Here is a 14155-nt window from a genome sequence, read left to right as displayed (position 1 = left end):
AAATTGAAACCAGTTAAACAAAATCATTGAAATAGTTATGATTTCTTATGTGAAAAAGGTACCATTTACTGATCTCAGTAACTTAATTTATGTTACATGTTTACATTATCTCATTGTAGAACAACCAAATCAAATATTTTTAAAGGGAAAGTGAAATAGTTGCTAAAGAATGTATATCATGGATTGGGTTGCAAAATTAAAATATGATTTTTCTAATATCTTATTTTGAAAATGTGAATTTTCAAATATGTGAATTTTCTTGGCAGTGAATTTAAATTAAAATGCCGTACTTTTTTTTTTTTTTTTAGGTTTTGATTTAGCATTCATTGCTTATCCAGAAGCTCTAGCCCAGCTTCCAGGTGGGCCATTTTGGTCCATATTATTTTTTTTCATGCTTTTGACTTTGGGTCTCGACTCTCAGTTTGCTTCCATTGGTAAGTAATACTCCCAGTATTAACCTATCTCTCTTACATTGTACTCATGTTTCCCCTACTTAAAAAATCCTTTTCTTACCCTGGTTGCCCCCCTTAACATTTAGTCTCAGAATAATCTTTCTGGAAATTCTTTTTAACAAAAATTTTTAAAATACAAAGCACTCATGTACCAGACACCCACAAGGAGCAAATGTTAATATATTATCATATTTGTTTCAGATATTTTTTAGTAAAATAAACTGTTATAGATGAATTTGAAGTTCCCTATATTTCTCTCCTTAATACAATTCACATTTTTTCCTTCTTAGAAGCAATCATCCCTATGGATAATGTATGTTATTCAGTCCATGTTTGTATACATTTTATGTGTACCCATAGATAACATAAATTTTTAAGTGTTCACATAAATATGTAGTCATTATTATGACAGTTTTTTTTTACATATATTATGAATCCATCTTGACATATAGATCTAGTTAATTCACAATCTGTTGCCATAATGATGGATGTTCGGATTACTTCTGGTATTTAAAACTTAACACACACTGCTGCCGGGACTATTCCTGCACATGGCCCTATGTATACAGAAGAATTTTCCCTAAGGTACATGCTTAGAAATTCAAAAAGTTCTTATTATATCACCCTCTTTACGTAAAACATTTCAATATTTTACTGTTTACAGGATAGAGTCCAGCTTCCTCTAATTGACTTTCTTTTTTAAAAAACTTTAATTAAGTTTATTGGGGTAACATTGGTTAATACAATTATATAATTTTCAGGTGTACATTATATTTTGACATCTGTGTGTTTACCATCCAAAGTCCAGTTTCCTTCAGCTACCATATATTTGCCTCCCTTTACCCCATCTACCTCCTATTTCCGCCCCCACCCCACTAGTAACCACTAGCCTATAAGTCCATGCCCATGAGTCTCTGTTTGTTTGTCCTGCTCATTTGTTGCTTTTAGGTTTATATTCCACATATAAGTGATATCATGTGATTTTCAACTTTTTCAGTCTGGCTTATTTTGCTTAGCATGATTATCTTCAGGTCTATCTATGTTGTCACAAATGGCAGTATTTCATCTCTTCTTATGGCTGAGTAATATGCCATTGTATATACGACAGCTTCTTTAGCCAATCATCTATCGTAGGATAGACACTTTGGTTGCTTCCGCGTCCTGGCCACTGTGAGTAATGCTGCTATGAACATCGGCGTGCAAATATCTTTTTGGATATGAGTTTTCAAATCTTTGGGTAAATACCCAGTAGAGGGACTGCTGGATCATATGGTAGATCAATTCTTAGTTTTTTGATGAAGTTCCATACTGTTTTCCATGGTAGCTGTACCAATTTGCAGTCCCACCAGCAATGTACGAGGGTTCCTTTTTCTCCACATCCTCTCCAAATGTGTTACTACTTGTTTTGTTGATTATAGCTATTCTAACAGGTGAGAGATGGTATCTCACTGTGGTTTTGATTTGCATTTTCCTAATAGCTAGCGATGTTGAGCATCTTTTCATATATTTATTGGCCATTTGTATGTCCTCTAGGGAGAAGTGTTTGTTCAGGTCCTCTGCCCATATGTTAATTGAATCATTTGTTATTTTGCTGTTATTGAATTGTATGAGTTCTTTGTATATTTTGGATATTAGGCCCTTATTGGAGGCATTGCTTACAAATATATTCTCCCATTTGGATGGTTCTCTCTTTACCTTGTTGACGATTTCTTTTGCTGAGCAGAAGCTTTTTAGTTTGATGTAGTCCCATTCATTTATTTTTGCTTTTACTTCCCTTGCTTTTGAGGTCAAATTCATAAATCTAACTGACTTTCAAAGTCTTCAAAAATTTCAAACATATGTCTTAATCCTAACACGCATATACCTTTCTACTTTTAGCCAATAACCTGTTTCATAAACACATTTATTTCTTAAACACGGAAAGCCTTTCTGTCTTCATGACACTTATTTGAATATTCACCTTATTGAAAAGTTGTACTAGAATTCTTCCTTTTCTATAACTCAAACTACTTTAGCCCTTAGGCGCCTGTTACTTTATAGTTGCTACAATGAAAAACCTTATAAAACAGACTAAAAATGACAAATCAGACTGCATTCGATTTTTATCAGAACCTACAAGGATGACTGCCAAGAGAAAGGACGCTATTGGTTTTTAAAAGCAAGGAGTAGGGCCCAGACTATATTCTCAATGTATGTATACATTTCATTAATAGAAGTTGAATTCTGTTAACGAAACATATTGGCAAATGAGTTCACATATAACATGCCTTATTTTTTTCTTTCTGAAGAAACAATTACGACAACGATTCAAGATTTATTTCCCAAAGTGATGAAGAAAATGAGGGCTCCCATAACTTTGGGCTGCTGCTTGGTTTTGTTTCTCCTTGGTCTCGTCTGTGTAACTCAGGTATACTACAGTATTTTTCCATAGACAAAATATTAATTAGAACATACTTTATAATCCAAATGAAGAAACCAAGGTATAAGAGGGTGTTTTATGATAAGTCCATGTCTGACTTGGATCAAGGTTTTCTGAGTTTTAGCCCAGATTTTTTTCCCATTGTAGCACAATTTCGATAGTAAGTATATTTTGCAAAGGAGAAGGAGGCTATAACAGTAAAGTTATAGACTTAAAACATACACTATATTTCTTAGCAGCTACTATGAATATCCAGATACTGCATATCATTTCAAAAATCGACTATTCTAAATGCTTATTTTTTCCCAAGTTACTCAGTACAAAATAAAAAGTGCATCGTTTCTGAGATTTTAAATCCGCATTTGTGTTCATGTTTGAAAACATTCAGTTTTACATTTTTGACAGAGGTAAAGCCAAGAAGCATATGTTAAAACCAAATTAATATATTCATTTGAATATTTCATGAATCATAAAAATAATTAAAACTATACTTAGAAGTAATTGATTTTTTTTTTTTTTGGCAGGCTGGAATTTACTGGGTTCATCTGATTGACCACTTCTGTGCCGGATGGGGCATTTTGATTGCAGCTATCCTAGAAATAATAGGAATCATCTGGATTTATGGTAAATAGTGACTATAGAATTGTCTACACATTTTATTAAAGAATTTAGTTTGATTTTTTTTGTTACGTATACTATAATAAGAAAGTATAACTGGACAAAAATATTTTATGAATAAAATGTAAGTGTATGTGTTTTATTGCCAAAGTACAGGAAAATGTGCAGACAGAAAATTTGAGGCCATGATGACTAATGGAGGAAATTACGAGCAAGAGCTGAATGCACTTTTTTTTTTTTTTTTCCCCAGGAGGGAACAGATTCATTGCAGATATAGAAATGATGATTGGAGCAAAAAGGTGTATATTCTGGCTATGGTGGAGAGCTTGCTGGTTTGTCATTACTCCTATCCTATTGATTGTAAGTATGAATTTGCTATGAATTTCATATCAATAATATATATTTAAACGTTTCTAAGACAAAGAATAACTCACATTGGTGACGATATGCTAATGTCATAAATTAATAATTTTCAACATCTGCTTTATGACTGGTGCCTCTGAGTTGCCTAAATTAAAATGCCTTTGCAGTATTACTTTTGAGGCCATAGTTTTAAATATCTACCAAAATAAATAGGCTCCAAGAGACTTAAAACTCCTACATATTTCAAAATTACCAATAGGAAAAATAAAAGTAATCATTTATTTGCTTATTTCCTAAAAAATATGCTAAGCCATATACAGTCTGCTAGGTACAAAAAATAAAAAAAAAATATGTATAAGACCCATCCTCTGCCTTCAAGGAATTCAATCTAAATATACTAATTGCTAAGAATTAACATTCAGATTTTAATGCATATTTTTTCTTATGAGAGATACTTAGTAAATGAAATTATTAAAAGAAAGTCACCTGTGTCAATAGAGGCACTTGGTTATGTTAATTAAAATTCAACAATTGGCGCTATTTCAGAGCTGAGGGAAAGCAAAAGATATCTTGTTGGAGAGACATAACATATAGACATGCTATCTTTAAGTAACAGTTTAGGGCAGTAAATGGCTGAATGCCAAAATAAACACTTTAATAGTATTTAGAAGTACTGTTTACTAGAGATAATAGTGGGGGTGTGGCAGTGGCAGAGCATCATGAAGAAAGTGATTTGGCTCTTTTTGCCTCATGCCTCAAAGGTTTTCCTGGAGAAGGCCATTTTAAATAATTTGATCTAGAATTTACTTCACATCTGTAGTAACATGTTTGTTTTTAGAGGGTGATAAGTTTTACTTTTTTAATATTATAAGGTTGGTTTCAAGTTGTCAGCAGCTTAGGACTGGATGTGCTGAACTGAAATATTTGGATGTTCCATATTCTTACTAAATGATTTTGAGAGTGCTTAAGTATCGACAAGTCTCCATAATAAAATAATCCTCGTATAAATTTGGAAGACCTAACTAGATTGTTAAGCATGCTAATTTTCATTGATTACATAGGTTTGACAACTGAATTTTCTTTAAAATGCAAAGGTATTAAATATTAAATTATGTATGTCATCAACCATTTTGTATAAAATCGTGCATATTAGACTTCATTAACCCTCATTCATTCTCTTTCAGTCATGTAAAATTATGGTAATTGTGAAATACATTTAAATTACTGTAATTAAATTAAATGAGTGAAATGAATCTATTTAATTCTAAAATTAAACGCGATTATTTTATAAAGATGATTTATTTATTTATTTTAAAAATCTTTTTACTTTTCAATTACAGTTGTGTTCAATATTATTTTATATTAGTTTCAGGTTTACAGTATAGTAGTCATTTCTATAATTAGTCTAGTGCCCACCTAGCACTATACATAGGTAATACAATATTATTGACTATATTCCCTATGCTGTACTTTACATCTCCGTGACCATTTTGTAACTACCAGTTTGTACTTCTTAATCCCTTCATTTTTTTCAGCCAGTTCCCCAACTCCCTTCCCATCTGACAACCATCAGTTTGTGCTCTGTATCTGAGTCCATTTGTTTTGTTTATTTTTATTTTTTAGATTTTACATATAAGTGAGATAATATTGTATTGGTCTATCTCTGACTTATTTTACTTAGCATAATATCCTCTAGGTTTGTCCACGTTGTTGCAATTGGTATAAATTTATTCTTTACTATGCCCAAGTAACATTCCATTGTATATATGTGTCACCACTTCTTTATCCAATTGTCTGTTGATGGGCACTTTGATTGCTTCTATATCTTGGCTATTGTTAATAGCTCTGCAGTGAACATAGGGGTGCATATTTTTTTTTGAATTAGTGTTTTGCTTTTCTTCAGATAGATACCAAGAAATGGAATTACCGGTTCATATAGTAGTTCTATTTACAATTTTTGAGGGACCTCCAATCTGTTCTCCATAATGGCTGCACCAATTTACAATCCCAAAAACAGTGCACAAGGGTTCCCTTTTCTCCACATCTTCACCAACACTTGTTCTTTATTGATTATTGATGATGGTAATTATAACAATAGTGAAGGGATATCTCGCTGTGGTTTTAATTTGCATTTTTCTAATGATTGGTGATGTTGAGCATCTTTTTGTATGTCTATTGGCCATCTATCTGTGTGTCCTCTTTGGAAAAATGTCTATTCAGGTCTTCTCCCAATTTTTTAATTGGATTATTAGGTTTTAATTTTGACAATTATTTGCATGAGTTCTTCATAAATTTTGAATATTAACCCCTTATCAAATGCATCATTGGTGAACATCTTGTCTTATTCAGTAGATTATCTTTTCATTTCATTGATGGCTTCCTTTGCTGTGCAAAAACTCTTTAGTTTGATGTAGTCCCGTTTGTTTATTTTTTCTTTTGTTTCTTCTGCCCAAGGAGATATATCAGAAAAAGTATTCTTAACAGCAATGTCAGAGAGTTTACTGCCTATGTTTTCTTCTAGGAATTTTATGGTTTCGGGTCTTACATTTAAATCTTTAATCCGTTTTGAGTTTATTTCTGTACATGGTGTAAAAAAGTGGTCCAATTTCATTTTTTTGCAAGTATCTGTCTAGTTTTCCCAATATCATTTATCAAATGCACTGTCTTTGCTCCGCTGTATATTCATGCCTCCTTTGTAATAGATTAAATGACTATATAGGTGTGGATTTATTTCTTGTCTTTCTGTTCTATTCCATTGATCTCTGTATCTGTTTCTATGCCAGTACCATGATGTATTAATTACTATAGCCTTGTAGTATAGTTTGATACCAGGTACCAGGATATCTCCAACTTTGTTCTTCTTTCTGAAGATTGCTGTGGCTATTTGGGGTCCTTTTTGTTTCCAAATAAATTTTAGGATTATTTATTCTAGTTCTGTGAAAAGTGCCATTGGTATTTTGAGAGAGAATGCACTGCCTCTATAGATTACTTTGAATACTATGGACATTTTAATGATTGTTAGTTCTTCCTATCCATGTGTTTCCATTTGTGTCTTCCTCAATTTATTTCTTCAATGTCTCATAATTTTCCAAGTATAAGTTTTTTACCTTCTTGATTAAATTTATTCCAATTTTTTAATGCAATTGTAAATAAGATTTTAAAAAGTTTTCTTTCTGACAGTTTTTCATTGGTGTATAAAAATGTGACCTATTTCTGAATATTATTTTTGTATCCTGCTACTTTACTGAATTCACTTATCACTTTCAACATATTTTTGGTGGAATATTGAGGGTTCTCTATAAATAGTATCATGTCATCTGCAACCAATGACAGTTTTACTTCCTCCTTGCTAGTTTTAATGCCTTTGTTTTTCTTGTCTTATTGCTGTGGCTAGGACTTGAATACTATGTTGAATAAAAGTGGTGAAAGTGTACATTCTTGTCTTATTCCTGATCTTAAGAAAAACACTTTTAGTTTTACCCCATTGAGTATGATGTTAGCCATGGGTATATCTTATCTGGCCTTTATTATGTTGAGGTATATACCCTCTGTTTTCACTTTGCTTAGTTATCATAAGTGGATGCTGGATTTTGTCAAACACCTTTTCTGCATCTATTGATATGATCATAGGAATTTTAATCTTTCATATTTTTGTATGTGGTGGTATCAAGTGAATTGATTCATGAATATTGAACCAACCTTGCACCCAAGGAATAAATCCCACTAGATAGTGGTATATGATCTTTTTAGCATATTGCTGAATTTAATTTGCTAGTATGTTTGAGGATTTTTGCATCTATGTTTACCAGTAATGTTGGCCTATAATTTTTTTTTTGTAATGTCTTCATCTAGTTTTGGTATCAGGTAATAGTGGCCTTGTAAAATGAACTTGGGGGTTTTCCCTCCTCTTGAATGTTTTTGGAATAGTTCAAGAAGAATAGGTATTAATTCTTCTGAGGATGTTTAATAAAATTTACCTGCGAAGCTATCCAGTCCAGGAGTTTTGTTCCTTTGAAGTGTTTTGATTATTGATTTTATTTTGTTTATAGTAAGCAGTCAGTTCAGATTTTCTGATTCTTCTTGATTCTGTCTCGGAAGATTGTATGTTTCCAGGAATTTATCATTTCTTCCAGATCGTCCAATTTGTTTTCATACAATTGTTCATAGTATTTTCTTATAACCCTTTGTATTTCTGTGGTGTCATTTATCACTTCTCCTCTTTCACTTCTGATTTTCTTTCTTTTGGTTTTCTCTCTCTCTCTCTCTTTCTCTTTTTTTTTTTCTTGATGGCTCTGGTTAAAGGTTATCAATTTTGTTTATCTTTTCAAAGAACCAGCTCTCAGTCTCATTGTTCTTTTGTATTGTTGTTTTAGACTCTATTTTATTTATTTCCATTTTCATCTTTATTATATTCTTTTTTGGCTTTGTTTGCCATTCTTTTTCTAGTTCCTGCAAGTGTAAGGTAGGATTATTTATTTGAGATTTTTTGTTTGTTTGTTTCTTGAAGTAGTCTAGTTTTGCTATGAATTTCCTCTTAGGACTGATTTTGCTGTGTTCCATAGATTTTGGTGTCTCTGTTTTTCATTTTCATTTGTCTCAAGGTACCTATTGATTTCTTCTTTGATCTTATCGTTAACCCATTTCTTGTTAATAACATCTTACTTAGCCTTCATGTGCTTTGTGTTTTTCCAATTTTTATTTTGTAATTGATTTCTAGTTTCATACTATTGTGATTGGAGAAGACGCTTGATATGATTTCAGTCTCTTATATTTATTTAGACTTGTTTTGTGGCCTGACATATGGTCTTTCTTGGAAGATGTTCCATGTGTACATGAAAAGAATGTATATTTTGCTGCTTCGGGTTGAAATGCTCTAAAGATATCAATTAAATCCATCTGGTCTAGTGTATCTTTTAAGGCTGCTGTTTCTTTGTTGATTTTCTGTCTAGAAGATCTAGAAGATGGGGTGTTATAGTTCCCTACTATGACTGTATGACTGTCAATCTCTCCCTTATTTGGTCAGTATATTTTATATATTTAGGTGTGCCTATATTGGATGCACACATGTTTACAATGTTCATATCTTCTTGTTGAATTAATCCCTTTATCATTATATGTCCTCTTCGTCTCTTATTATAGCCTTTGTTTTACAGTCTATTTTATCTGATATAAGTGTTGATACCCCAGCTTGTTTTTTCATTTCCATTTGCATGAAGTATCTTTTCCCATTCCTTTACTTTCAGTGTTTGTGTGTCTTTCAATTTGAAGTGGGTCTCCTGTAGACAGCATATGTATGGGTCTTGTTTTCTTATCCATTAAACTACCCTACACCTTTTGATTGGAGCATTTAATTTATTTTCATTTAAAGTAATTATTGATCGGTACATAGTTATTGCCTTTTTGTTATTTATATTTATGTTTGTTTCCCCTTTTTTTCTCTTCTTAAAGAAGTCCTTTTAACATTTGTACTCGTTTAGTGGTCATGAACTATTTTAGAGTTTTCTTTTTCTTTTTTTTTTTGGTCTAGGAAGCTCATTATCTCCCCTTCAATTTTAAATGATAGCTTTGCTAGATAGAGTAATCTCTGTTGTAGGTCCTTGTTTTTCATCGCTTTGAGTATTTCATGCCAATCCCTTCTGACCTGCAAAGTTTCTGTTGAGAAATCAACTGATACTCTTATGGGAGCTCCCTCATAAGTAACTAGCTGCTTTTAGGATTCTGTCTTTGTCTTTAACCTTTGGAATTCGAATTATGATGTTTCTTGGTGTGGGCCTCTTAGGTTTCATCTTGTTTGTGACTCTCTAAACTTCCTTGACTCATATGTCTATTTGCTTTGCAAAGTTAGGAAAGTTTTCTATAATTATTTTTTGAAATAAGTTTTCAATCCCTTGCTCTTTCTGTTTTCTTTCTGGTATTTCTGTCATGCGAATGTTGTTACATTTGATGTTGTCCCTAAACTATCCTTATTTTTTTATTATTGTTTTCTTTTTGCTATTCTGATTGGGTGTTTCATGCTACCTTGTTTTTCAAATCACTGATTTGATCCTCTGCTCCATCTAACCTGCTATTGAGTCCTTAGAGTATATCCTTGATTTCAGTTATTGTATTTTTCATTTCTGACTGGTTCTTTTTTTACACTTTCTATGTTCTTTTTTAATGCTTGCTATCTCTTTGTTGAAGTTCTTACTAAGTTCTTTGAGCATTCTTATAAACAGTGTTTCAAACTCTGTATCTGGTAGGTTGCTTTCTTCCATTTAGTTTAGTTTTTTTTTTTTTCTTGAAGTTTTCTTCTTTCACTTTGAACATGTTTCTTTGTTTCTTTATTTTGGCTGCCTCTCTGTGTTTGTATCTATGTATTTGTTCTGCTATGTCTCCCAGTCTTTGCAGGATGGGCTTATATAGTGAGTGCCCTAGGGGGCCCAGTGGCTCAGTCTCCCTGTTTACCTGTATCAGGTGCTACAGGTGTGTCCCTTGTGTCGGTTATGTGTGCCCTCCTGTTGTAGTTGAGTCTTGATTATTGTCACGTTCGTGAATAGGATTGAACCTCAGGCTGACTAGTCGTGAAGATTGGCCACACTCATAGTATAGAAGATTGGTCACTCACGCTGTGGCTGACCCCATGGAGCATGATTCACCCCAGCAGTCTCTGATGCCTGCCAAGACCACTCTTTGGGAGTGCTACTTGTTGGGCTAATCAGGTGGTGCTATGCTGTGATCTGAAGCCAGCCTCCACATATTTCTGTTCTGGGACCTCTTGTGTGGGGCTGCCATGCAAGGCAAGGTAAGCCATTGCCTGTGACTGGCCCAGGGCTATCTGGTCGGAGCTACAAAGCAATTCATAGTTTGTCGCTTCTTGTGCTGAACTTAGAAACATGTGGGAGAATCTATGATGTGAACAGAGACCAGCTGACACTAGTACCTGGCCTGTAGCAACTCAACAAATGGCCCAGGGAACTCCAAGTCCAGGCACCACCTTCCTGCCAATAAGGCTCAGCCTCTAAAAGATCTTTGGAAGATCTGAGATTTAGATGAGGCAGGGTCTCAGAGAGTCACCAGAGTGGGATGAGTGGTATTCACCAGGTTAATGCAGATTTGTTTTTGACACCAGTGCTGAGCCTGTGACCACTCAGCAAAAACCTCAGAGCATACTCAGGTTGGCCACCACCTGCCTGATGCCCATGGAACATGAGCCAAGGCTGGCTACTTGCCGCATAAAGTGCTTTTTTGTGTCACCTAAATTGGGTCAAGCAGGGTCCTAGGGAGTCACCTGGGTAGAGCAACCGGAATTCACCAGGCCAATGCAAATTGATTTGGCCATGTGCGGGGAGGGTTTAACCCAGGAAAGATGGTGGTTGTCTTTCCAGCCCTTGCCCTGAAGCCACACAACTCAATCTCTCCTCATATGTCTCTGGCACCTCCTGAGCTACTGTCCCTACACCTGAGCCCAGGGTGAGTTCCTGGGAGTAAGCAAATCTGTTCACAGGCCTTTAAAGAGGATGCCTAGGTTTTAAGCCACCTTCTGTCTCACTCGGACAGAGTTTCTCACTTTTATTCGCAGCCAGATGTTGTGGAAACTTTTCTCCCTGGCACTGAAACCTTGGGCTAGGGAGCCTGGTGTGGAGCTGGGACCCCTCACTTCTCCGGAAGAAGCTCTGTAGCTGAGATAGTTCTCCCAATTCTTGACTGCCACACTTGGGTGTGGGGCCAACCTGTTTGGAGTTCTACGCCCCTCCTACCAGTCTAGACACAGCTTTGTCTTTATATCTTTAGTTAGAGAACACCAATTCAGCAAGTCTTCAGATGGTTCCCCTGATTGATTATTCTATAATTTATAGTTTTAATGTAGTCATGGAGAGAGGAAAGCACAGCATTTATCTACTTCACTATTTTGGATTTTCCCATTTATAAAGATTCTAAAATTCTAAAGACATTTTAAGCTAAATTTAGTGAAACTATTATGTGAGTTTTGGTTTCGATTATTTTATTTAATTTGCAGATTTCTATACACATAATTTGTTTTAATGCTGCAACATGTATAATAGGCTTTTTAAGACATTTTTATAAAAACTTGGCCTTAAAATGTTTTCGGCGTTAAGATTCATGTTTCACTGTTTTACCCAAACATACATTGAACTTGTTTTTGTTTTCCCCTCAATAAAACGCTGGAAATGAAGTGTTCTTTGGTAACAATGTGCTAGTAACGTATAAATGTGTATGTGTTTGGGTGTGGAGAAAGCGATGCTCTGTGCAGTGGGAAATAATACAAACAATTACTAAGCAAGGAGCAAAGCATGTTCACTAAAGTGGACTTAACATTCTTATTGAATTAATTGACACTCTGGCTAGCTTATGACATAGAATAAAATCATGCTATCATAAATGAAAGCTAAAAGTTCGAATACGGAAAATTTCAAATATTATTTTATTTTAAATCTGCTATGTTTCATGGCAAAGCATTTTATTGAAACACATTTTGAAAAGCATTTGTATTTTTTATAAATATATGAAGGTGCTAATTTTGAAAGAATCTTTCAAAGCTAAATATAAGTTATTTTGTATTGGTTTGTTTAGTATTGTTATCTTCTGGCTAGTTACCTGATTATCTTAGTTGCTTGAATACAGTTTTATTGTAATTGCTTTTGATAAATTATTCCTAAGGAATGGGATCAAATTCCTAATAATTACTGTAAATGAAATCATTAGTGCAATAAAGCCTAATCTTTAGCACTGTCTTTTCATATTTTACTTTCACAGGCAATTTTGATCTGGTCACTGGTGAAATTTCATAGACCTGATTATGCTAAAATCCCATACCCAGACTGGGGAGTTGCTCTAGGTTGGTGTATGATTATTTTCTGCATTATTTGGATTCCAATTATGGCTGTCATAAAAATAATTCAAGCAAAAGGAAACATCTTTCAAGTAAGCACATAAATTAATATTATTTATATTTCATATAAAGTACTTATGATCAAACCAAAGATTAATTTACCCATGTGGTGATAATATATGACCATGAGATCAAATTAGTAACTCTTTTTTTAGTCTACTTCTATATCTGATAAAAATATCCATTACTATATGCATAACGTACTATACTATACTTATATTTGTGTGTCTCCCTGTACTAGACTGTATGCTCCTTTAAGAAAGTGTCTTGTCTTGCTCGTTTCTGTAACCTCAGGCCCTATTAGAGTGCGTGGCATATAAAGATTATGATATCTATACTTGTGCTAAGTTGTTCCTGAAAATGATGTGAAGCAAATGATCTTTTTGCTTTATATCTTATAATCTTCACTTTTAAAACCTAGTATGGTTATAACATATGTCCTAAGAAGGTTTGTTTAGACTGGAAAAAGCTTGGTAAATGATCTTGGACACAAACTAGATTGAATCATCCCTCTATCACGAAGGCCTAGGGGGATGGAGTTGATTATGACATTTCACTAAGACATAGGACAATGACAAGATAGGCTCAGGAATTAGATAGAAAACAAATTTCCAAGCCCATCCAAAAATGGATTCAGATCAATTGTTTGACCCTGGATCTCCCCTTCCTTTGGTTCTTGAATCTTCCCAGGTATACATTGGTTTAGATCCTCACCTAGCTGTCACCCTAAGGCCATGAAAAAGAAATTTAACATTCTAAAATGAAAATATAGTTTTATATTTATTTATTTAGATTGTAGCTCTTGAGTTCTAAGACAAGTCCTTTTTCTTTTCCTTTTCATTTTAGCGCATTGTAAGCTGCTGCAGACCAGCTTCTAACTGGGGGCCGTACCTGGAACGACATCGTGGGGAGAGATATAAAGACATGGTAGATCCTAAAAAAGAGACTGATCATGAAATACCTACTGTCAGTGGCAGAGGAAAACCAGAATGAGATCTAATTTTAAAAAAATATGTGCCTGTGTAATGTTATTATTTTAGAATAGAGGAAAATTTTAATTTATTTGTATGTTAATTGAGTAGAAAAATGTATACATTATGTCATAATAGTATAAAAAATATTTTCCCATGTAAGCAGGATTGTAATATAAAAATATGAATCTAGTAATGTTTAACAATGGGCTTATTATATTTCTTTTTAGATTATCTATCTGTATAACACACAGAGCTGTCTTTATTTCATGATAATATTTTTATACATATTACTATAATGTTTTTCTAAAATATTGAAGGCTTTATTTTGAGCTGATTATTTAGAAAATAGTTATATTTTCCATTTTACAAGTTTTTTTTTTCTATTTTACAAGTTTTTAAGTATAACTTGTTTCTATTTCCTTGGTACATCATCTTCCTT

General features: G+C 33.6%; 1 protein-coding gene across 1 annotated transcript in view; it reads left to right on the top strand.

Moving 5' to 3' along the window:
- The window catches only part of SLC6A14 (solute carrier family 6 member 14), a 31859-nt gene extending 18047 nt beyond the window's left edge, over nucleotides 1–13812 (top strand). The window contains exons 9-14 of the mRNA XM_011386139.1: nucleotides 309–434; nucleotides 2741–2859; nucleotides 3396–3495; nucleotides 3740–3849; nucleotides 12607–12774; nucleotides 13589–13812. Of these exons, the coding sequence (XP_011384441.1) occupies nucleotides 309–434; nucleotides 2741–2859; nucleotides 3396–3495; nucleotides 3740–3849; nucleotides 12607–12774; nucleotides 13589–13735 (770 nt within the window). The 3' untranslated portion in view covers nucleotides 13736–13812. The remainder of the gene's footprint in view (nucleotides 1–308; nucleotides 435–2740; nucleotides 2860–3395; nucleotides 3496–3739; nucleotides 3850–12606; nucleotides 12775–13588) is intronic.
- The last annotated feature ends 343 nt before the right edge of the window (nucleotides 13813–14155 follow it).

Source organism: Pteropus vampyrus, unplaced genomic scaffold, assembly GCF_000151845.1.
Source record: "Pteropus vampyrus isolate Shadow unplaced genomic scaffold, Pvam_2.0 Scaffold946, whole genome shotgun sequence".
NCBI classification, from domain to species: Eukaryota; Metazoa; Chordata; class Mammalia; order Chiroptera; family Pteropodidae; genus Pteropus; species Pteropus vampyrus.
Note: the sequence above shows the minus strand (reverse complement) of the source record. Positions and strands in the feature narration are given on the sequence as shown.